General features: G+C 40.8%; 2 protein-coding genes across 2 annotated transcripts; both read left to right on the forward strand.

Annotated features, from left to right (window-relative positions):
* Positions 1–1,656: 1,656 nt before the first annotated feature.
* On the forward strand, positions 1,657–2,313 carry cldn26 (claudin 26; the record flags this gene model as incomplete). The annotated part of the gene is made up of 1 exon (XM_080466647.1): positions 1,657–2,313. One exon carries the CDS (start codon positions 1,657–1,659, stop codon positions 2,311–2,313), a length of 657 nt encoding a protein of 218 aa, XP_080322773.1.
* Positions 2,314–5,312: 2,999 nt separating this feature from the next.
* On the forward strand, positions 5,313–22,729 carry aifm3 (AIF family member 3). The gene is made up of 20 exons (XM_080467138.1): positions 5,313–5,491; positions 9,107–9,321; positions 13,131–13,344; positions 14,819–14,928; positions 15,364–15,473; positions 15,577–15,621; positions 15,699–15,795; positions 15,888–16,000; positions 16,462–16,548; positions 17,041–17,132; positions 17,234–17,364; positions 17,812–17,927; positions 18,197–18,268; positions 18,905–18,968; positions 19,074–19,150; positions 19,232–19,349; positions 19,436–19,534; positions 19,730–19,805; positions 19,932–20,036; positions 21,512–22,729. The coding sequence occupies exons 2-20, from the start codon at positions 9,291–9,293 to the stop codon at positions 21,552–21,554; spliced, it is 1,800 nt and encodes a 599-aa protein (XP_080323264.1). The 5' UTR covers positions 5,313–5,491; positions 9,107–9,290; the 3' UTR covers positions 21,555–22,729.

Below are 22,729 nucleotides of genomic sequence, written 5' to 3' on the forward strand. Positions count from 1 at the left end.
TTGCAACCTTCCAATTGGGAGACAACCGCTCTAACAACCAAGCTATGCTAAGAGGGGGATCCGCTTCTTCTCACCATTTAATCTGCAGATTGAGTTTTCAAAACAATCCTTAAGCAAAAAGTCACCAAATAGACATTGTGGCTGTTACAACGCAGGGCTCATGAGAAGCTTGAAACCTACATTAGACAAGAATGATGAAGACGTTTCTTTCCATAGTTGTGATCCCCTAATTCAACAACTAACAAGCTCCCGTAATTAACTGGTTTGACAAAGTCAGAGCTAAACAAAATTGTTAAGTTCATCAACAAATTGGCTTGAATTGAGCTTTTTGAGGTGTTTAAGATTTAAAATCTTAAAAATGACACTGGGTCATTGGCTCTGTGGAAGTATTTTCCTGTTCCCTAAAAGTAATACCAGGGACCATTGCAGACTATAAGGCCCACCAGATATCTCAAATTGTAAGACAATATGGATCCCAACAGTCATTAACAATAGAATCTGATTATTTGAATTTGCATCAGGATGTCTATTCAACCAAAAGTTACTATAGAACTACTAGCTAAATAACATGTGTTTATACCCACTGTGGAGTAATGCAGTTTCTGAGTTGTTCTCTAAAGTCATTGTAACATATACACCATGCAAGAAGCTGAAGGTTATTCCACCAACTTTCATCGAACTCATTCAGCGGTTTCAGTTTCCACTGATCTGTGGATGATAAGGTTATACAATGCTTCTTGGTAAAAAAGAGAGAATTCCTTCAGCTTCTGCAATGTTTGACCCTTTAAAACATTAAATGTAATTTATTCTTTCCTGACTGGATTAAAAGTCTTTTTTTTTTGCGAAGATGTCACAGAAATATGAATTTTGACAGCCCTAGATCTGGTAGGATTAAAATTGAATCACGTTGGAAAGTAGTGAGGAATCCAGCAACTTCTTTCAGTATTTTCTGCTTCTGCAGGGAGCTTGACCTAAATGCAGAGACAGCAGTTTGGTTCTCTGTGAGCTGGCAGTCGTACTGCGAGCTCTGTAAAGAACCCACAGTGGAATTCACCATTGTTGGACCCTTCTGGATAGTTTAAAGCACCATTGCATTGAGTACAAGGTGCTATTCATAGTCCAGATACTCGAGACACTTGGGAAATCAAAAGCTCCCACTGCTGTGTCCTTAGAAAATAAATGTCTGAATCGAAATAATGCACATGAATAAGCTTGAACCACAGCGCCACGATTTATCTCAAGTTATTAACTTTAAAAGACACTCTGGGAAACAGCCTATTATTCTCATGCCTGGGGCAGCTTTTATCAAATAGTTTTTGTGTGCAGCCCTGCATGTCCATTTTGCTCATGTTACATTCATTTAAGTCGACTTATGCACACTCGCAGCCCAGAATCCCACTGGACATATTTGGTTTCATCCATAAACAGAGTCCATTGTTCCCTCTGATGATCTTGAACACTGAAACAAAACAGTATGTGTTGTCAGGCTGCGGGTCCTGGATTATCTCCCACTTATCAGGTTCATTTTATTAAGAAGAGGTGGGCTGTCTGGGTCTGTGCAGCAGGTGGGACGGGCTACAGTCATTCCGGGTCTTTCACCTTCTCTACCTGAACGGCTGAAACCCAGTCCGAAGCTTATTAGTCCCGAGACAGAAGATGGTGTTTTTAACAACCAAAATGATGCAAAGGACTGCACTCTTCGTGACATTTGGAGGTTTGGTCACATCTCTCACCACGACCTTTCTTCCCCTGTGGAAGACGATGAACTCGGATCTCAATGAAGTGGAGAACTGGTTCTCCGGGCTGTGGCTCACTTGCCTCTACACCGAGGAAGTGGGAATTCAGTGCAAGGCCTATGATTCCATCCTGGGACTACCGATGGACCTGCAGGTCTCCAGGGTGCTCATGTCAGTGTCCATATGCACCGGAGGATTATCTGTGTTGGCTGCCTTCCCCGGTCTGGAGGGTGTGGAGATGTGTGTTGAGCAGCCCGGCATGAAGCGGGGGCTCCTCATTCTCAGCGGGGTGCTGTCCTGGGTGTCGGGGCTCACCACTCTGGCTCCTGTCTCCATCGTAGCTTACACGACCGTGGTGGAGTTTTGGGATGAGGGATTTCCTGATGTGATGCCACGCTGGGAGTACGGGGAGGCCATGTTCTCCGGGTGGTTCGGCGGCTTGGCACTGGCCATCGGGGGGACTCTGTTCTTTGTGGCCGTGTGCATGGGGGACTTCGACCAGCGGCCACCGAGTGTGCAAAACAGCCCGCAGGTGAAGCACAGGACACAGCACTACCTGAAGACTGAGGTTCTATAGATATCTCATTTCTGTGTGTAATACCTGCACAATGATGCACATTTGGAAGCATGTCAGCATCGAGCAGTCAGACATGAACGTTTTCAGTAATTCAAACACAAAAACACAAAAATGTTGCGGGTGTGAGTATCTTTTGTTTGTCCAGCCGTTTCAGCGCTGGATGATAAATGTCTCTGTGATTTCTGTTTGTTAGAAATGGACTAAAAATGTTTTATCAAAGGAATTGAGACAATAAGCAAGTGCAACAATTGTGTTATTGGTGTCTGTCTGTAGACGTCCTAAAGTTTTTCCAAATAAACTCAGAGCTATGTGTTAAGTATCTACAGTTTCCAGATGATTGAAAAAAGGTTGTGTAGATTGCTAATAACTGTAAGGCGACCGACTCAGCAAACTTTTGGACACAAAGCACAAAAAAGTTTGAAATCCTTCAAAATATCAACAAAACAAAAATAGAGAAATAATACAATGTCAATCGAAAGAGGCCTGGCACTGTGTTACTGGAGAAAGAAAGTACCTACAAGTATTGCAAGATGTAGTACAAGGATTCACATGGTTTAAGAAAGCCAGATTAATCTCAAGCAGAGAATATTCCAAGACGTTGTGGTTGTGTGAGCTCACTGCCACGGCAGCAAGGAACAGTTGAACAGGAGTTTCATTTCTGTGCTGCAGCTCCTCAGGGTTTCATTTCTGGGAGGGACTTGGCACAAGCAGCTCCTCTTAGTCCTTAATGCACCTCGCCGCACACGTATGCAGAGTTGTTGTGAATCAGAAAATATGATGGAATTGAATGCTGAGAATAGATTGTATGTGATTGGTTGTGCCATGTATGAAATGCCTTCTTGTACTGCTTACTATTTATAACTTCAAGTCTAAGTCTTTCATTAAGATTCTCAAATCCTTACCAACCCAGAGCCCAGGAGTCAAAGACAAGAGTCTCTGCAGCTTCCTTACATTTGTCACCGTCCCAGAATCTAAAATACATTCATCCTGTAGAGACTGTCTTGATTCCCGACTATTTTATTCCACAGGAGAGGAGTTGATCTTAAAATCAACTAAAATCTAAACTTCCTCTGTAACAGATCAAATCCACTATAATCAAATGTGGATTGTTAAATATCTGATCCATTCCATCCAAATATTTAATAGTGTAAGACTTGATAACAGCGAAAGGTTGTCTTAGCCTAACCGAAACGTCCCCCACTACTCATACTAATTGTTCATTTCTTTGAGAAACGAGTTGAGAAATTCTTTGAAAGTCTCACTCTGAGCCTGAACAGTTGTGTGTCCTCAGCATATATGTGACAGGAGGTTCTGCAGTGTTTCATGATCTGAGCCAGAGGGAGCACGTCAATGTTAAATGAGAGAGACCCATGATTGATTTTTGACTCCTACTTTAAACAAGTGGACAGGGCTGCTTCCACCTGCATAATGTCTCTAAAATCAGGAAGATGTTCAGTCAGAATGATTCTGAGGAAGGAATCCATGTACTTGAGATTATTGCAATTCCCTATGTTCAGGGTGTCAAAATAACTATTGAGAGAAACTAGCAGGAGAGATCTGGTGACAGCTTCTTTATCGGCTCATTTCTTTTCATCCTCTAACCCCACCTGGAACAACAGGATGGCTCCACCTCTCACTTTGTCCTCTCCACCTCCCCGCTATGCTTGCTCATGTGGAAGTGCTTTGAGATGATTAGGATGTTATTGGCACTATAGGAATAACATTCAATTTAAATAAACCCATGCAAACACAAGGAGAAAACCAAACCACTACACCACTGAGGGACCGTCCCCTAATAAATGCTGGCATTAATGTTTTGGCAAGCTCTTGATTTCCTTAATCTGGGTTTTTGGATGCTCCAGCTCTCTCTGGCTCCTGAAGAAGCGAGTCCCCACATAATTCAATTAAAGCGAGTGATGTCTCACCGATGTAAGGCGGCTCTGCCTGCTCACTGGGAGAGCCTCATCAGTCATTTTGTTGTGCACGTGTGCACCGCCCACCCTGGCCTCCATTCAGACATACTTTTTGCATGTGCTTGAACGCACGCAGAGAGAAACACAAACATGCTGAGCGTGGAGAGCATGTGCACATGTCAGCTGTCAGGGCCTCTGAAACACAACCACACGATATGATATAGAGGAAAGAACTGGATTCAACGCGAATGCTTTTGACACATTAGCATTCAGAAACCAGAGTGAAGGCTTCAGCGCAGCATCCCGGTCATCACCTCCTGTCCCTGCTGGCATCATCATTTCCGTTAGAAATGGATCCGCAATTATCGGGTGAACGACCTTGTTTCTGCAGTCGTATTTAAAAGAGACGCGCATCTTTCCCCACAGCTGGAGAAAAACAATCTTTGGCGCTCATTTCGATAGTATAACTTTTCAATCTTGGTCTTTACCCTGACTTTCATTCATTCTTCTCCTGGTGTCTAAAAAGGACAGACAGAATGTTCTCTGATGCAGTTAATGCCATTAGCGTAAGTTGCACTGCAGCAGTCATGCAGAGGAAAGTGTCCAGAGTCAGCATGCCAATCAGACCAGGCAGTGCAGTGGAGACCTTGGTCTGGTTTAACTGGCAAATCTGCTGTTTGACATTTGAAGGCGAAGCTGAGATGATCTGAAGTGAAAAGCAAGCAGCTCCTCGCTGCGAGTGTGTGTTCAGGAAAGAGGAGGGAGGAGGGGGAGGGAGGAGGGGGGGACGGTGAGAATTCATGCTGTGTTAGCATCCCCTCAGCAACTCCATCAATACTGCATACAGCTGAGAACCTGGCAAAGGTCCTGCTGCATTTTCAGGCTCGGCCGGCGAAGCAGAGCGACTCCCACGACCGGTCGGTTCAGTCCGCTTCAACACTGGAGGGGGCTCAGCGACACACGCACACGCACACGCACACACACACACACACACACACACACACACACACACACACACACACACACACACACACACACAGAAGGAGGGGGTGGGGGGGGTGGGGGGGTGGGGGGCTGAGGAGGAGAGAGCAGGAGGGCACCGGGGGACGCACACGTCCTGGGAATAATACTCGGCGCGCGGAGCCAATCCCGGAGAGCGAGAGTAGCGCGAGGTGACTCCTGCTAATATGCTACCGGACTCCGCAGGACAAGAGGAGCACCGGGGACTCTGACAGGATCTCAGTGCACCTGCTCCATGCACGCCGGTAGGATGATTCTTTACTTTCACAGTCAGGGGAACACGGATCCGTTTTTTTTTTTTTTTTTTTTACTTTTAATTGTGTGTGTGTGTGTGTGTGTGTGTGTCTGTGTGTGTGTGTGTGTGTGTGTGTGTGTGTGTGTGTGTGTGTGTGTGTGTGTGTGTGTGTGTGTGTGTGTGTGTGAAGTTGTTACAGGGAGCATGTCCTGTATCCTGATGGTGCATTTCTAATTAAAAACACACTACCAAAATGCAGTTCTGTTATAAAGTATGACCACTCATGTTACACACATTTTAAAGTCAGATTAACAACCCTTAATGCGTTTTAATGGAAAATCTGAGTTGTATGAAATTCTGCTCCGTGTGTGTGTGTGTGCGCGCGCGCGCGTGTGCTCCCCCATAGGGTGCTCACCTCTCTCAAAACCCACAATTCCAGTTTTCCATGACATCATGGAGAGGTTATGGCTCAAAGCAGTAGAAAAAAAAACCCCACCTGTAAAGAGGTGCCTGCTGACATTGTAACCAGCTTTGTTAATACAGTTAATACACACATTTTCTCTGACCTGATGTGTTTGTCACACTTCAAATCCACTCAGAACTCTGCTTTTTGATTCAGGTCTCATGTACATTGACACTGTGGTCTTTGTTTTTGAGAGACATGTGGTATCTATATTTCATAGTATTCCAGACGTTCAAGGTTTGTTGTATGAAATACAAGAGCTGAAGAATCCCCTCTGCGTGGGGAAACGTTGGGTGAAACGATGGTTTACGCTTTAGTTATCCTCCCTTTTGTCTCTTTCATTGTTAAAGGTTGTACTATTATTTACATTTACACAGCTTACACACTGTTGGCGTCACATGAAGTCATTGTCTCGTCTTCAGATTTTTTCCTGGAGCATGGAATTAACCAGCATTCAGACACAAACAAACAAACAACAAAACTTTAAATTATCTATCGGTCGAGAATAAATTCGAGACTTTAAATAAACCTTGTTGAAATGATGTGAATGAACTTGCTTACAGGGTAAGATTGTGTCACACACACATTGGAGCTTCTTTTTGAGGATTGTGGTAATTTCCACCTTGTTCCTATATAGTATGAGACATACAAGCAGTGGAGTAAACAGAAGTCAGTCAAATTTAAGATTCAACTCTTTCCTACCTCCCCCATCCCTCCTCTATCCCTGAACTGTAAGCAACATAAAAACTCCAGAAAAGCTATCAGACATGAACAGTTTCATCCTATTTTCATTAACAAAGCAACTTTCATCAGGTTGTCAGTAAAGAAGTGAACTGAGCACTAACTGTGTAGTAACACAGCACATTTGCCGGTTTACAAGAGCTGGTTTACGCAATCACAGGATGATGTCCCCGGCTTATCTCGCATGTCACAAACCAGGAGAACGTGAGGGGAAAGAGGTGTGGCCAGCAATCAATTGTTAAAGGCTCTTGTCTCGTTGTCAGCTGACCATCAGATGGCCATATTTGTTAACTGGAGACTCAACTGTCAGGCAACCTGCCAAACACATGCTTAGAAAAATTATTCAGCAAAAAACTTGAACTGTTGTGATCTTTAGTTTGGGTGTCATGTAGTTTCAAGGGCTAAGGAGGTCCTATAAAGTGACCTCTAGTCATGATGCATGCTCCTGTGTTGATGAAGATTGTAATAACAACTTTCCATGTGTGCGCCTATATGTTATGTTTATTTAACAAGTCCAGTTAGTGAGTGATGGATATGATCATTCGAGCTCAGCTGTGTTGGACTTCAGCATTCTTGCCTTTTTGCGCACACAGGCAGTTTGTGGATCGGCCTCCTCACCTCCAACCTGCAGTTTGCTAATTCTCCCCTCCAACATTCCAGTAACAGCTATTACATTTGTAGGGAAGTGAGTGAAACTGACAGCTTGTTTGCAGGCAGGATTATTAGCACTGCTTGGGGACAGGCCCAACAGTGAGAGAGCGGGATCTGCGTCATATGTTGTGAGGACCAAATCTGCTTAGCCTACTTTAGTTCTGCACAAAATATCCTGGGTTTGCTGGAACTCCAGTGTGGCTGCTCTTTCTGGTCCAATTTGTCGTCCATCAATTTAGTCAGTGAAGGCAAATTATTTAACGATTAACGCGTGAGAGAAAAGTCTTTGTACACAACTTATCAGCTCGGATGCTTTCTCTTGGTAGTAAAACGCACCAAATCAAAGAATTGTTTTCACGTCTGTTAACTCAGTCCAGGGTAATCTAAGTAGTTGGCTCAGACGTTTGGATGAAATAGAACCAAATTAGCCTTTTTCCCCATGTTGGAGAGACTCCATAAACCCTGACTATGTTTTGGTAAGATGATCAAAATAAAAATGGTGCTCATTTTTGGCAACGTTAGAATGCTTCATTCCTTAAAGGGAATATTTATTCAGCTCCAGATGCTGTTTAGACCAGTCCAAGATGATTAAAGTAGATAAAAACACAACAAGGTTTGTTTGTTTGCTTGTTTGTTCTTTCATTCAGTCAGGGTCTTTTGTATGTTTTTTTTTTTTAAGTTGTAATTTCAGATGAATTAATGTGAAAGTTTTAAACAAGTAATCTACCTGTTCTCAAATTGCTTACAATGTATGGACTAAGAGTGCTTTTTAAAAAATTTTTTTTTTTATAGGAACAAAACAATGTATTTTATCAACCTGAAAGTGTTTCATAACTATTATTATATGTAACCACATATTTGGCTAAAATCTCAAAAAAGCCTTGAATCAATATATTCAGACAGTATGAAAGTATCTCATAATGATGCTTAATTTATTGAAAATTACAAAGCTACTTTCATTCAGTAGTAGAATGTATATGAAACGTAGTTTACATACAACAACTGTTGGTCAAGCAGATATTTCCGTTTTTCATTTGTTCTCAGGAACTTTTTCTAAGCTGCGCTTCAGTACAAGCTGCACACTTCTTTTTTTTTCTCTCTGAAGTTCAAGGACATTAAGATGTGCTTAGAATATCAAGCAGTTCCTTTGGTTGTACCTCAAAAGGATAATTTGATGATGGATTGCACTTTATTGAATGATACACCTGCTATTCTGTGTCGCCTCAGATTCATATGCAGCCAGCGCTGCTGCGAATAACCTAACGACAGTATGTGTGGGTGAAATACCAGAGCTGGCAGAAATGTGAGGGCAATGTGGCAACAAAACAAGGGGGGATTTGGAAACTCAAGGGGCCCCTGCCTCCCTTTAAAGCACAGTGTGACGAGAAAGTTAATAGGTGTTGGAGGGCTGTTAATATTTAACAGCTTCCCATGTAATATGCATGAACAAAGGTGACGATTTGTGTGGAAACGTTCCTAATTAGCACAATTGCTTCCTTTTGACAAGCGCTAACATGTTACATGTATATATACACAAAGAATAAGAGCTTTGGAGGGAGGATTTGAGGATTTCAGTTTTCAGACACTTTAGAACAACTGAGCTAAGTTAAATGGTCGAAACAGAAAGCTGCAATTTTGAGTTTTAACCATCACCCCCAACCCCCCGTCCTCAAAACATGATATAATGAGCACCTCACGAGTTTCCTGTTGAGAGATGTTTTAGATCGTTGTCCCTTGTGTGTTATCGTTTTTGGGATTCTCTCTGTGCAGATTATGTGGAGGAGCTGAGGTGTGCAATGGAAAACCTGGACCTTCAAGATCTCAAACCTCCACATCTGTGTTACTGTTACGTCCCAACCGAGCAGCCCAGCCCGGAGATCTGAGCGAACCTCCCTTCCCTTCCCTCCCCTCCCTCCCTCCCTCACCCTGGGTGTCCCTCAATCCCGGGCCCACCATGGGAGGATGTTTCTCCAAAACCAAACCAGGTGAGCATCATGTTTTTTTTATAAACATCAGAGTTGTTTAATTTGAAATAATTCAAGCCTAAAATAAGAACAATAACAGGAAAAACAGGCAGTCCTGATAGGAACTTTCCACCGTCTGATTAGTTTTAAACAACAGACTATCATGCAGTTCACAATGAAACAAAATTATTTTATGTTTTTTTTCTTTCTTAATGTTGTTGTTGCACTTGACAACAACATATTATATCATATCATATAAAAATAACATAATTTTGTCCTCCATATCAGTGATTTCCTAAAGTTTTTTGTACTTTGGCTGCTATCAAGTACAAGCACTATAATCAACCAGAAAATACAGTAGTGGAGGCTTATCAGACTGGACAGTTCACAAAGAAGACATGGTTACGTCTTATGTGGGGCATAGTTGTTCATCACCTTTATCAGCCACAAAACAGCACGATTTTAACAGACACTTAAACTTAGTCCATGTAATTCACAGCATGACCTCCAGTTACTCACAGTCAGCCAAAAGTTAAACTTGACTTGACGTAATCGCATCGCACAGTGGGAAAGGCCTTAGATTATCACACAACTTCATAAAGTCATGAACTTACATTCTAAGTAAAAAAAAAAGGTTTTTAAAGGAAAATTAAAGCTTAAGTAGTTTTAGAGTAATCAGTTATTCTGTGATTCATTTGCCTCTGATTGGAATCCTAACCTAAAAACTGGTTGTAACATCTAGTTTATCACAACACTGTAAGTAAAACAACAGTCTGGACATGTCCAATTAAGCATTTTATTCACCATTGAGAACAGATTTTACTCCATGTGCACAGGAAACACTATAGTAGTTATAGTTAAGAATCATTTAAATGACTTAAACACTCCTACTGCATTACGCTGCGTTCATATCAACACGTCACGCTGTGCGCAACCATCTTGAAAATGAAACTCTGCATTTTTGTGACTTTGCTCTACAACACTGAAAGCATCTCACATTCCCAAAGCCTGAGGTATATTTCCATATTGTGTTTATTTTCCATGTATTTAATGCACACATTATAGCACATTATGTTTAACTGCTTTGCCCAGGCTTAAGTGAATTATACTACAGCGATTATCTCAGTATCAGAGCCAGAAGCACAATCTGATCGAGGGAATGATTAACGGTTAGCAGTGATGACTCAGCCTTTGGAGGGAGAGACCTCCTGAAGACACAAAACCTGACTGACACTATATGAAGGGCCCAGCGGGGAGCAAGTTTACTACACTGATGCTCACCCCAGACATTTCCAAGCCAACAAATTCATCTCAGTTTAATAGTTAGACTTACCCGAGAGAAAAAAACCTCCCTGGTTTGGATCGCTTTAGATTGCTTAGAGGTGGGAATGTTTGTGTGTGTTTGTGCCTCATAGTTTGTGTCTTTGTGTTTGCCCTTCTGATGTACTGGCATTTGTACCAGGGTATTTTCACTTCCCCCATTATCAGCTGCAATTAGGTGTGCAATACATACTGGACGTTAGTAATTGATTACATTATCAGCTGCATATTAGTTACTTTAATAGCTACTGCAGTGTGTACTGTATAGTTGGTTTTACATGTCTCCTTCAGTTATATCTGCTGTGACTCATTAGCCGAGCTGCCAGCACTGTGTGTGTGTGTTTAAAGCTATAGAATATCCAAGGTAAATTACAAACAGTGAGACATCAGCATGCTGCTCTTACAAAGGTGAGCTAATATTGATGTAATCTAGCAATTCAAAAAGTTCAGTGGACGCAGGCTGAGCTTTCATGTTGCTGTCAGGAGGTCCAAGTTCAGAAGCCACTTCTCCTCCAGTAAACCAGAGTTTAATGAAATAGCAACAAAGCTTCTCTACACCATAGATAACAGCTTTGGATAATGGTACTGGGCTGCAGCTCTCTTATGTTTTCATGTGTGGCTAAAATAACCAGTCACAGGTATCTTCAAACTTAAGTAACTGTAACTGCAGTACTTTTTCATAATAGTAAACAGTTACTAGCATATTACTGCCGAAGGTATTAATGTGGCGGTAATGTGTTACTTTATAATGCATCATTCTCAACACTTGTCATGACTTAGTGAAATCAGCATGTTTTGTGTGGCTCTCTACAACATTAAAATACACCATTAAATTCCTCAGCTATAAGCTCCAAAGGCTTCATAAAACACTCAAGAAAACTGTCCAAAGCCAAGGGAACATAAATGTGTTCGCCGTTGTCTCAAAACAATTAGACGTAAATACATTCATGTTTTTATTTTTTTCTCAAAAACAGACACGTTGTCTACACCCAGCTTTTGAACAGACACATAGTTTAAATGAAGGTATTCAAGTGAAAAGTGTGACGAAACTGGCATGACTCCATGACAAGATCTTAGGAAGGCGGGAGCCCGTTTAACGGCGTGGCTCCGTGCCATCTTCATTTGCATAGAAATGTGAGCGCTGAAATGTTACAAACACTGTGAAGTTATACAGAAAAACTCCAGTGTCCTTTACCCCATTTCTGATAAAAAACAGTGTCTGGTTTTCACCAAAAAAGAGGTGAAACTACACTAAATGCTTTTTACCTATTGAAGACCTTCATAACTGTTACTGCCGATCAGATGATACATCAGTGTGGCAATGTCTCATTTAGCCTGAGACATTGTAACAGCATCTGTGGAAAGCCTTCGCTCTCTTTTCTCTCATGCGATTTCTTTCACTATTATGATTTTCCATTGATTTTAATTAAGACTTGCTCAGCGGGAGAAAATTCCAGCCAGATTACCGAGTAGGAACCGGATGATCAGCACATTTTTCCAGCCGAACAGATAAAGCCTTACTGCAGTAAAAAAAAAAAAAAAAAAAAAGGAGTTACACAACTATTTGTTAAAGTTAACAAGTAGAAGCCTAACGGTGGCGCATCACTTGTCGTTTGAGAAACTTGCATGTTTCCAAAAACACAGATTAATAGCATGACGTTGTATAGTATTTCATTGCTGCCTCCTCAGAGTAAAAGTACAAGAAATGAAGGAAAACACATCATTTTGACCTTGATGTGTACAGTTTTATTTTCATTTACTCTCTCAAGGATTATCCTCTTTGTAATGACATAGGAATAATGTTATCTAACAGAGCTGAAAAGGTGAGAAGGAAAATCAATAAGTGTCAAATTGCCCTTGATTTATTTTTGGACAAATGTGCATTAACATAAGATGAAAGAATATGCAATAAAGTCACAATAAAAAGGTGCAGGAAGACAGAAAAAACTAAAAGCAAAAGATGACTGTATTTGAGGTGTTTTTGTATTTTTCTACCATACTGGCTGAATGAATGTGACGCAACTTTAAAAAAAGCATATTTAGCATTAGAATGTTTTACAGCTGGTTATGACTGATTTCCTGCATGCTGTTAATTAATATTTTACATTGTATGGGAGCTCCTCAGTCGAAAATGTAAAGAAAAGAAAAGAAGACAAGGCTGCTGTTACACACTTCTCCCCTCGCCTGCCTCTTACTTACATTTGTTTCAGTTTTGCAGATGCCACAGTCAATTTGTCTCAACGTTATAGACATCGCTACCTGCTGAAAGGCAAATTACTCTTCCAGCACACTGGAGAAGGACAGAAATAAAATAACAGGGGAGGTGACAGGTGTATAATAGTGCAGTCCTCCTGCGACGGGTGGCATTAATACTCTGCCGATAGCACTTCAACCGTTTCTGTACGAAAGCTTCAGTTTATTGATGATGTGACTCAGAGAAAGTTGACATGATTTCACTTCAATGTGTTCTGTCATGCATTTTCTGAGTGCGATGTGTCTGTGTTGTGCAGTTGAAGTTAAAGTGGAACTCTCTCTCCTGGATAACGAAAAAGAGATGGACGGCTTATCGCCAAATGGCAAGGCGAGTCCCTTTGCTGAGTGTAGACCTAATGGGGCGCTCGGACACGGATCTGATGACGACTCCACCCCGCTGCCTCTCTACCACAAACCACGGGACTACGTGGAGGCCTCTGTGTGTCACGTTAAGGACCTGGAAAACGGACAGTAAGAAGTTTTATGGTTCCACCTGATCACGTTCATACACATGGATCCTTGGAGGCAGAGGAGCGTGTTTGGTTTTGATGCAGAGACATTACAGATATGAAATAATATGTGATGTGGGCCGTCCTTAAGAGACAAAGGGTGAGAGTAACAGGAAAAATGTGGGTGTCACTGTGATGCCTTTTCCTGTGCGACATTTTACTTTAGTTGTTTGAGAAGAAACCGTGGTAACTATGAAGTAAAAGGTAAATGTATTAACTGTTAAAACATAAAAGTGAATTTATTGAAACTGTAATGGAGACACTATAATATTATAAACAAGTTCAGTGTAAAACCGTAAATCCAGCAGCGATGACAGTTGGAGAATAAGTATAATGACCTGCGATTTTAAATTAATGGTATTTGACAAGCACAAAAAGATTTTTCAAAGTTGTTTCTGGCTTATTGAAAACACATCAATATAAGTACATGTGTGAGCAAACAACTAACAAGACTACAATGAAAAAAAAATTCACTAGGGAGTTTATTGTACTTGAGCCATCTTAGAGAAATACTACTTTTCTAGTTGTGGAATCAATAAATTCAAGAGGATCATGCTGACGATGCTGAAGGAGGAATGTTGTTGCTTTACATGTTTTGTGGTTTCATCTTGTGATCAAATAATGCCGCTGTCTTAGCCAGGTCACCTTGCAAAAGAGATTTGTATTTTAACTCTATAAAATAAAAGAGGAATTCTCTTTTTCAGTTTATCCAGCAGATAGCACTGTCAGATTTAGTCATCAGCTGTTAGGGTCCCTCTCAGTGCAGGCTGTAGGAAGTGCAAACAGTGAGCAGAGGGGGACGATTATGGGATGATACTAAGCGCTAAAGTCCTCAGCATCAGCAGCACAAGAAGAGGGGGAAGCTGCTGCAGCAGCAAAGTCACTCAACAATGTGCAACATCTGTGCAAAGTTTGACACCGCAGTGATCATATGAGAGCAAGTCAGGTAACAGCAGAACCCCCAAGTGCACTGAACAGAGGAGGAGACTGTTTATATACAAAATAAGTCAAGCTTCAAGCTTTAATCATACTTTCACCCTGCTGTCGTGAGTGTCACGGCAGTGCTTTTTTTTTTTCTCTTTTAGTTTTCTGGGGCTATTGCTTTTTCGTTAAACCTCTGAAAATACCTTGACGTTTCCTGTAGGAAAAATGAGAGCAGTTGTGGCATTTTACACTCTCACTTAACACAACGGGAGCAGGTTGCAGTCGGGGCGGAGGAGCAGAAAAGCTTGGCTAAAAGGAGAAAATGGAAGATGGTTTAGATTCTTTCAGTCAGTCTAAAATGTTTGAGTGTAGGTTTCAGAGGAGAATGGTAAATGGGAGGACTCTGTTTCAGCTGCCATTGGCGATATAGGAAGTTATAGTCTGCTCCTATATACCTATATACAATCAGCTATGAATATTCATGCATTTCTCTGTGTTTGTCCATTTGACAGGATGCGAGAGGTTGACTTAGGAAGTGGCAGAGCTTTGTTGATCAAAGAGCACGGGGAGTTTTCAGCCATGGGCCATAAGTGTCCACATTACGGAGCTCCACTTGTCAAAGGTTAGTGATGTTGTCTTTTATTTTTGTTATGGTTATTATTTTGGCTGAAAGTTTCTACTTTTATTTTTAAATAACCATTGCTGTTGTTTAATTTCTTTGTATATTGAGAAATGTGCTTTTAGTCCTGGCTTGGGGGGGCCTACCTGCATGGAGTTTGCAAGTTCTCCTTGTGTGTGTATGGGTTTCCTCCCACAGTCCAACATGTGCATGAAGTTAATTATTGTCTTTAATTTGACTTTCAGCGTGTGTGTGTGTGTGTGTGTGTGTGTGTGTGTGTGTGTGTGTGTGTGTGTGTGTGTGTGTGTGTGTGTGTGTGTGTGTGTGTGTGTGTGAGATTGTCTGATTCTTTGCCATGTAACAAGTTGGTAACTTGTGTACTCCATACAGCTGAGGATGTAGAACATTTAAATGATGTGTAATCCTCTGTTGTTTCAGGTGTGCTATCAAAAGGCCATGTGCGCTGCCCCTGGCATGGAGCATGTTTCAACATTGCCACAGGAGACATCGAGGACTTCCCTGGTCTGGACAGCCTGCCTACCTTCCAGGTGACCTTCACCACCTGTACCGTCCTTAAATACATTCCCTGTCTTATCATGTCTCTGAGGATCGTCAAAAAGTGTACACATCACTCATGTCTGTTTGCTCCAGGTCAGAGTTGAAAAGGACAAGGTGATCATTCGAGCAAACAAGCAGGTAACTACTAAAAGAATGTGGAGGCTTGAGCGTAAACAAACAGATTTAATGGATGTGAGATCTTTAAACATTTCCAGACCCTTCAGTCACAGAAAAGGTTAAAGCCCATGGCCCGATGTTCAGCAGTCATTAACTCCAGCACTGGCTTCAGCCATGTTCTCATCATTGGCTCAGGTTAGTGTGTTCAGTTCTCTTTATCTAATCTCACTAACATCAACATCAGAGCCATGCATCGTTTGTTGATAAGCCCACAAATTTGTCGACAGGTCCAGCAGGTCTGGTTTGTGCAGAGACGCTGAGGCAGGAGGGCTTCACTGACCGGATTGTCATGTGCACCATGGACCGGCATCCTCCCTATGACAGGCCTAAACTGAGTAAGGTTTGTACCCAGATCTTGAGCACATATACTGAGACAGAACGTATTTGGCCAACAAAGTTATGTAACCAACTGCAGAGGTGCTGTCAGTCAGTGTTGCTAAAGCAGGAACTGTTTGGGGAATTAAAGCTGCACACTTCAATGCAGGCCAACCTAAAAGAAAATAGCTTGTGCAGAGGTAACCAGCCATACCTGAAACTGACAGGAAATTTACTCAAAGGCCTGCATAATTTTCTTTTTTGAAAATGTATCATCATAGAAATGTTTTAATTGTCTGCACAAAATATAGAAGGTGTCATGAAAGTTACAGATTGTTGTGTTAAACGCTATTTCTGTTAGTTATTTAATGGCTGTAAGCCTAAAATCCTATTTCTAAACAGTGTCCAAAAAGAGTGGGACGATTGCTTTTAGATTTAATCAATCTTATTTCATGTCTTACTCAGCCCTAACTTGCTAATCTTTAGTCCTTAGACAGCACAGCAGAGCAGCTGAGGCTGCGCTCCCTGGACTTCCTGCAGGATCACGACATTGAGCTGCTCACAGAGAAAGAGGTGAGACACAGGCGCTGACCTCTGAAGCTGAAAGGTGAAGTAATGATGATCAATGTGATGCTGAGTGAATCGATTGACCGCTGCTTCTTCCTAAAAACTCTAAACAAACAAAACAACACATCTAAATCATTTGTTGTTATAACTCAAATGATAAACATCAAACATGACAAATGTTATGGATTGAATAACTTTAGTTTCCTTATACTTTCCAAAATACTCAATATGGTTTAGAAATGCACCCTGTATAAGTTTAAAACAGACTATTGGAATTCTGGACTCTAACCTGATCCAACCGGCTGCTTGCATCCTCTTCACTCCTGGAATAACTAATATGGCCACTAGAGGTCACAATGTACTTTCTCCCTTTAGGATGACCTGTGAGTAACGGTACAAGTTTCTAATGACACATTTCTGAGTTTTTCCTTTTTTCGGAAACCACAGAAGATCAACTCGCTGTGTTTTTCTTTTTAACCCGACAATGTTTTATTTCAGGTCGTAGCAATCGACGTGAAAACGCGATCTGTGACCTTTGAAGACGGTTTAAGGATGGAGTACAGAAAACTCTTTATTGCTACAGGAAGCAAGTAAGGTTAAAAAAAACAAACGCTAAGTCTGTGTGATATTCAAAGAGATGATGTCATGAATCAATCCACTGACTGTGATTCCTCTCATTCTTGCTTAAAAGACCAAAACCAATGAATTACAAGGGCAAAGACGTCAGGAATGTGTTTCACCTCAGGACACCTGAGGATGCCAACAGCGTAGCGAGGCTCGCCAACAACAAGAACGCAGTGATCGTGGGAACATCATTCGTTGGTGAGACAAAGACACGCTTTTCAGTCACTTGTACAATTTGGATCTGAGACCAGTTAAATGACTGGATTTAAAAAATGTAATAAAATGTGAGTCTATATGCAGTTTTAGTGGCACTAAAATGATCCCTGGGGGCTCCCATTAGTGGACACTTGTACATTAAGCACACAATACAATACTTTGGTTTTTTTCGAAAATGCAAATTTGATTGATTGTAAGAACAATCCTCACAATTTCTCCAGAGACAACATAAACAAAATAGATCTGTTTTGGAGGGCAGAGCTATAAGCTGACTACAGTTCTGCTCATCATAAACACATCCGTTTATCATTTTCCTTATCTCCACGTGCTCTCTGAAATCATTTGCATCTGTTCAGCTTTTAATTCATTTACTCGGGGCTTTGCGTATATAAATGCTGACTGTATGTTGTGTGCTGGCTGTGTTGGCAGGTATGGAGGTGGCTGCCGCTCTAACTGACAAGGCCCACTCCGTCTCTGTCATTGGGATCGAGTCCGTCACCTTTAAAAAAGCTCTCGGGGAGAAAGTAGGGAAAGCCATAATGAAGGTAGAGACATGCCTCCTGGGAAATCAAGCTTTTCAGAACATGAAGCAACATTGCAGTACCATCACCAGCCTTCTCCCTGAGAGGAAACTACTAGTTAAAATGCAAATGTGTTTTTTTTCTGGTCAATACAGCAGTACAGAGGGGAGCGTAAATCTCCTCGTTAGGAGTGATTGATCATGCAGGACACATTGAAGCTCTGCTGTAAACCGTCGATGTTCTGCAGCTTTCATGTGCTTCTCGTGACTATGGCATTTTATTTCTCTTTGCAGTTGTTTGAGGCAAACAGGGTGAAGTTCTACATGCTGAACGAGGTGTCAGAGATGATTGGTCATCATGGACAGGTATTCAGAAAGTGAGAGAAACAGCATGACCTGATGCTCAGATGCACTGTCTTGTCTTGCTCATTACATGGTGAAAGTCAGATAAGAAACTGCAACTTGCAAATCTCCTACTGTGTCAACCCTACACCCCTTTATAATTGCAATACATACTTAAATGAGCAACCAGACTCTGAACTGAAACATCCCACGTCATGTTTCAGGAGACAATAGGTGGGGCTTTGTCAGTAGTGTGTGGGTGTTTTAATTTGCCGCCTCGATAATCCTGACATTTGTTTGAAGTCACTCACTTGCTAATCTGCTCAGTAATGAGCTGCCAATTTAGTCAATACAGAAAAATCTCTGGTTTGTTTCAATTTGTGTGGAGGAGTTAAATATCTCTGTGGGTCTTTGGATTATGAGTGACGTAAGAAGGATCGTGACACTGAACCAGACGGTTGTGGTGAGGAGAAAACTGAGCAGCAAGCTTTCATTTTACAGTTTTATTTACATCTGTACCGTCACTTTATAGTAGAGATTAATATAGATTTATAGTTATCCCAGTCGTGGATTTTTATCCACCAGCTAGTATGTTTGACACATTGTCACCAGTACACAGGAGTACAGGACCTGAACATGTTTGTATTTTCTCTTACACAGCTGAAAGAAGTTGTACTGAAGAGTGGAAAGGTCCTGCGTGCTGATGTGTGTGTCATTGGAGCAGGTGAAATAAAATAAAGAAAACATTTTTTTTCCTCCTCCAAATCTGTCCTAATACAAAAAAAAAATTACCTCAAAATAAATGTGATTTTTTTTTTTTTGTCTGCAGGAAGTGTTCCTGCAACAGGCTTCCTGAAACAGAGCGGCATCCATTTGGATTCCAAGGGCTTCATCACTGTGAACAAGGTATGTAGCAAACATGTGTGAAAAATCTTTCTCCAGTATGGCTGACTTATTAACATTTATTTGCGTCAAACTTCCTTGGAGACGATGCAGACCAATGTGGATGGTGTTTTCGCTGGAGGAGACATAGTGATGTTTCCTTTCCCACCACGCAACAACAAGAAGGTGAACATCCCCCACTGGCAGATGGCTCACGTACACGGTGAGTGTTTTTACAGATCAGCACCGATTGCAGTTCGGCTGCATATCAAACAGAACGTCTGACTCAAAGTGATGCTTTGCTGGCAGGAAGGGTGGCTGCTCTGAGCATGATGGGCAGGACCTCTGACATCAAAACTGTGCCTTACTTCTGGTCAGCCATGTTTGGGAAGACCATTCGCTACGCAGGTAGGCATAACTGTATTGACCTCATCAGTGCCGTGAAGCAGACTGAACAGAATGGGAGGTGTCACACGTGAACCATGAGCTGAACTCTGCTGTGTTGTTTTTACACTGCCATTTAGCTGTAAAAAAGAAAAAAGGTAAGAATAAAGAAGTGATGTCAGTAGGTTTGAATTCAGTGTTTTGTTTTTCTTTGTGTAGGTTATGGTGATGGATTTGATGATGTAATTATACAAGGAGATCTGGATGAACTGAGATTTGTAGCATTTTATACCAGGTAACAAGTAATTATTTGCACATTTTGTTCACAAATAACACTGTTTTTTATGATTTAATTTGAAATTGTTGTTTGGTTAATTGATGTCTCCTTCACATTGGTTTCTTTATCTGGTGCATCATATAGGAGCGAGGAGGTGGTGGCTGTCGCCAGCATGAACTATGATCCCATTGTATCCCGGGTAGCAGAGGTCTTAGGATCTGGAAAGACGATTAAGAAACGAGATGTGGAGTAAGTCTCCTTACAGGATCTAAATCTGGCCACAATACAATACAATAGCTGTTATGTGCTGTGGGTTTCTCAGCATGTACAGTGAAGAAAACACATGGAAAATGTTGTGGTTGACAGACAAACACAACAAGGAATGTGACTTTAACCACATAAAGGATAATATAAGAAACAATATGTTGGTTTTCAGTCAAAAATAATATATAGTGCACTTATACCTGTGATTATTATTATTTAAAAAACATTTTATCTTGCATGTTTTTATTAGTTGGGTTTTGAAACTGATAGTAAGTTGTTCTGTTGTCTTTATAAGTGCATAGAAACAATTTTCTTTACAATAATTAATGCTGCAAATTAACAATAATTTGCAGCATACTCATGTTTGTATCAGTTATTTTAAGTTCACCTATCAAATATCAATGACGGATATAAAGAGTAGTATCAAAGACTTTAAACATATTAAGCAGGTTTATAATTTACATATTTTGCTCATAAATAGAAATGTTCAGCTTTAAGATTCACATCCATGAACACTTTGTATAAAAAAAGTTTAAGTGCCTACTTACTCAAATATGCGCAAAGAAAAATTATTTTTGTCTTTTCAGAATTTTGAATTTTTCTTGACAATAAATCCGACAATGTTGGAAATCCTATTTCCCTTTTAAGCACTGTCACATTCCTGTGAACATGCATTTGTCGGTTGAGCAGCAGATAATTCAATTGAATAATTGAAATTCTTTGTACCATAAATTCTTTTGAATTTTATGGAACAAAGAATTGCTAAAAAAAGGCAATCTTGTCATTTTGTCCCTCTCCTTACTGCTGATATTAATTTCAATAAACACAAAATTCTTCTATGCAGTTGCATTCAAATCTTTTTCATTGTTCATATATTGCTCTGATACATGTTTTGGTTTCCCAGGTTCAACAGATACTTAATGTAATCCATAAACGTCTAATTTATGTAATCTAATAAAGTGCTCAAATATACAATGACACCATTATTTAAATCATAATTCATAATGAATCACCACTTATGAAAACGTGTCCTTACATTATGGTGTAATTATGCTCTAACATGGAATAATGTCAGTTTCTAACTCTTCTGTGCATGTTGTGTGTGTGTGTGTGTGTGTGTGCGTGTGTGTGTGTGTGTGTGTGTGTGTGTGTGTGTGTGTGTGTGTGCGTGTGTGTGTGTGTGTGTGTGTGTGTGTGTGTGTGTGTGTGTGTGTGCGTGTGTGTGCGTTTTAATGAAGTGACTATTGTATTCCTCATGTTTCTTGTATCTCTTGTCTCTAATAATGCACTCGCACAATTTGAAGGATGTTAGCCCGTCTTGGCAAGTATGGAAAAAAATGAGCGTTTTTGTGTTTCACACATAACGATTGCTTCCACGATGCTGCAGCCTTTGACCTGCCTTATGATGTCATGAAAATGTGCGGTGCGTGTGGGTTTGATTCCCAGATGTTGTGTTGCAGGACTGGAGACATCTCTTGGTTGATTGACAAAGGTTCCCAATGACTTTGCATCTGAAGATCCCACAGGACAAACCCGATGTCCACTGGATGAGTCAATATGGACACTTGTGGTGCTGAGACACTGAGCAGCTATTCCAGTCTTCACACACACACACACACATGCACACACAGTGGACATGACTGTCTGTCTGAGACACACTTGCCTGAGAATAACACAGAATCTCACCGTAGTTCCCGAGAGACTCTCTGACGTGACGAGCGGAGCCATACATGGTTTGAAGATATTGAATCACTGTGTCGGCAGGACTTTATTGACAATGTTTCACAACAAAGCAATATTGGATTCAGCCTCAGGGCTGCTACAAGATGTATCTACCTGTACACTTTTGTTTATAAGAAGCCAGGGATGGGCATTGGCATTTTTGTACAAATAACATTGTATATACCAGTAGTTATAATCATGAATGCACCGTAATATGTCAGGACATACAGTTTCAGCTAAATAACATACTTGGCTGTATGTGTCCATACAAACTGCAAAATCTGCATGTTATGCATAGAACAAAATAAGACCAAAACGAGACGTTATTTAGTGTAGTCGCAAAAACAAACAAAACTTAAATCTGCAACAAACTCCTGAGCAAAACCCTGAATGCAGCTTTAACTGACTAACACACAGACACACAGCTTTAATTTGTGATTAATTACAATTTTTACTACATTCCTCTTTGTATTGGTTACTTTGCTAGTAGAGTGTACATATTAAATTCTTTTCATACTTTAATCTCACTCGAACTTGCGCAGTAGTTTTATGTGTTTTCAAACAAAGCAGTATAACTCAGTTACATGAATGCAATAGTAGCTTACGGTAATTTCTGATAGCCGTCGCCTCCATAGGGACTTGTTTTGGTTACTAACTCAGGGAACTGAGGTTTTTTTTGGCCTGGGCTTACTGGTCCTTTTCTACAAGCAGAACTGTCGCTCTAATGTTCTACAGTTCTTTTAATTTCACTGGTTTTCCCATTTTCCTTTAGAAACGCTTGCAGTGCGTTTGAAGGTATGAAGCAGATTTGATTATCTCCTGACGTTTGGAATATCCCAAAATGTTTGAGCCTGTACACTATTAGGTCAACACAGAAAATAAAAGAAGCATTGCTATTCCTACAGAAGAGCCTGGAGTGGCATTTTTATAACTAAACTTTGAAATAAAACTCTTCC

Source organism: Lipophrys pholis, assembly GCF_963383615.2.
Source record: "Lipophrys pholis genome assembly, chromosome: 7".
NCBI lineage: Eukaryota > Metazoa > Chordata > Actinopteri > Blenniiformes > Blenniidae > Lipophrys > Lipophrys pholis.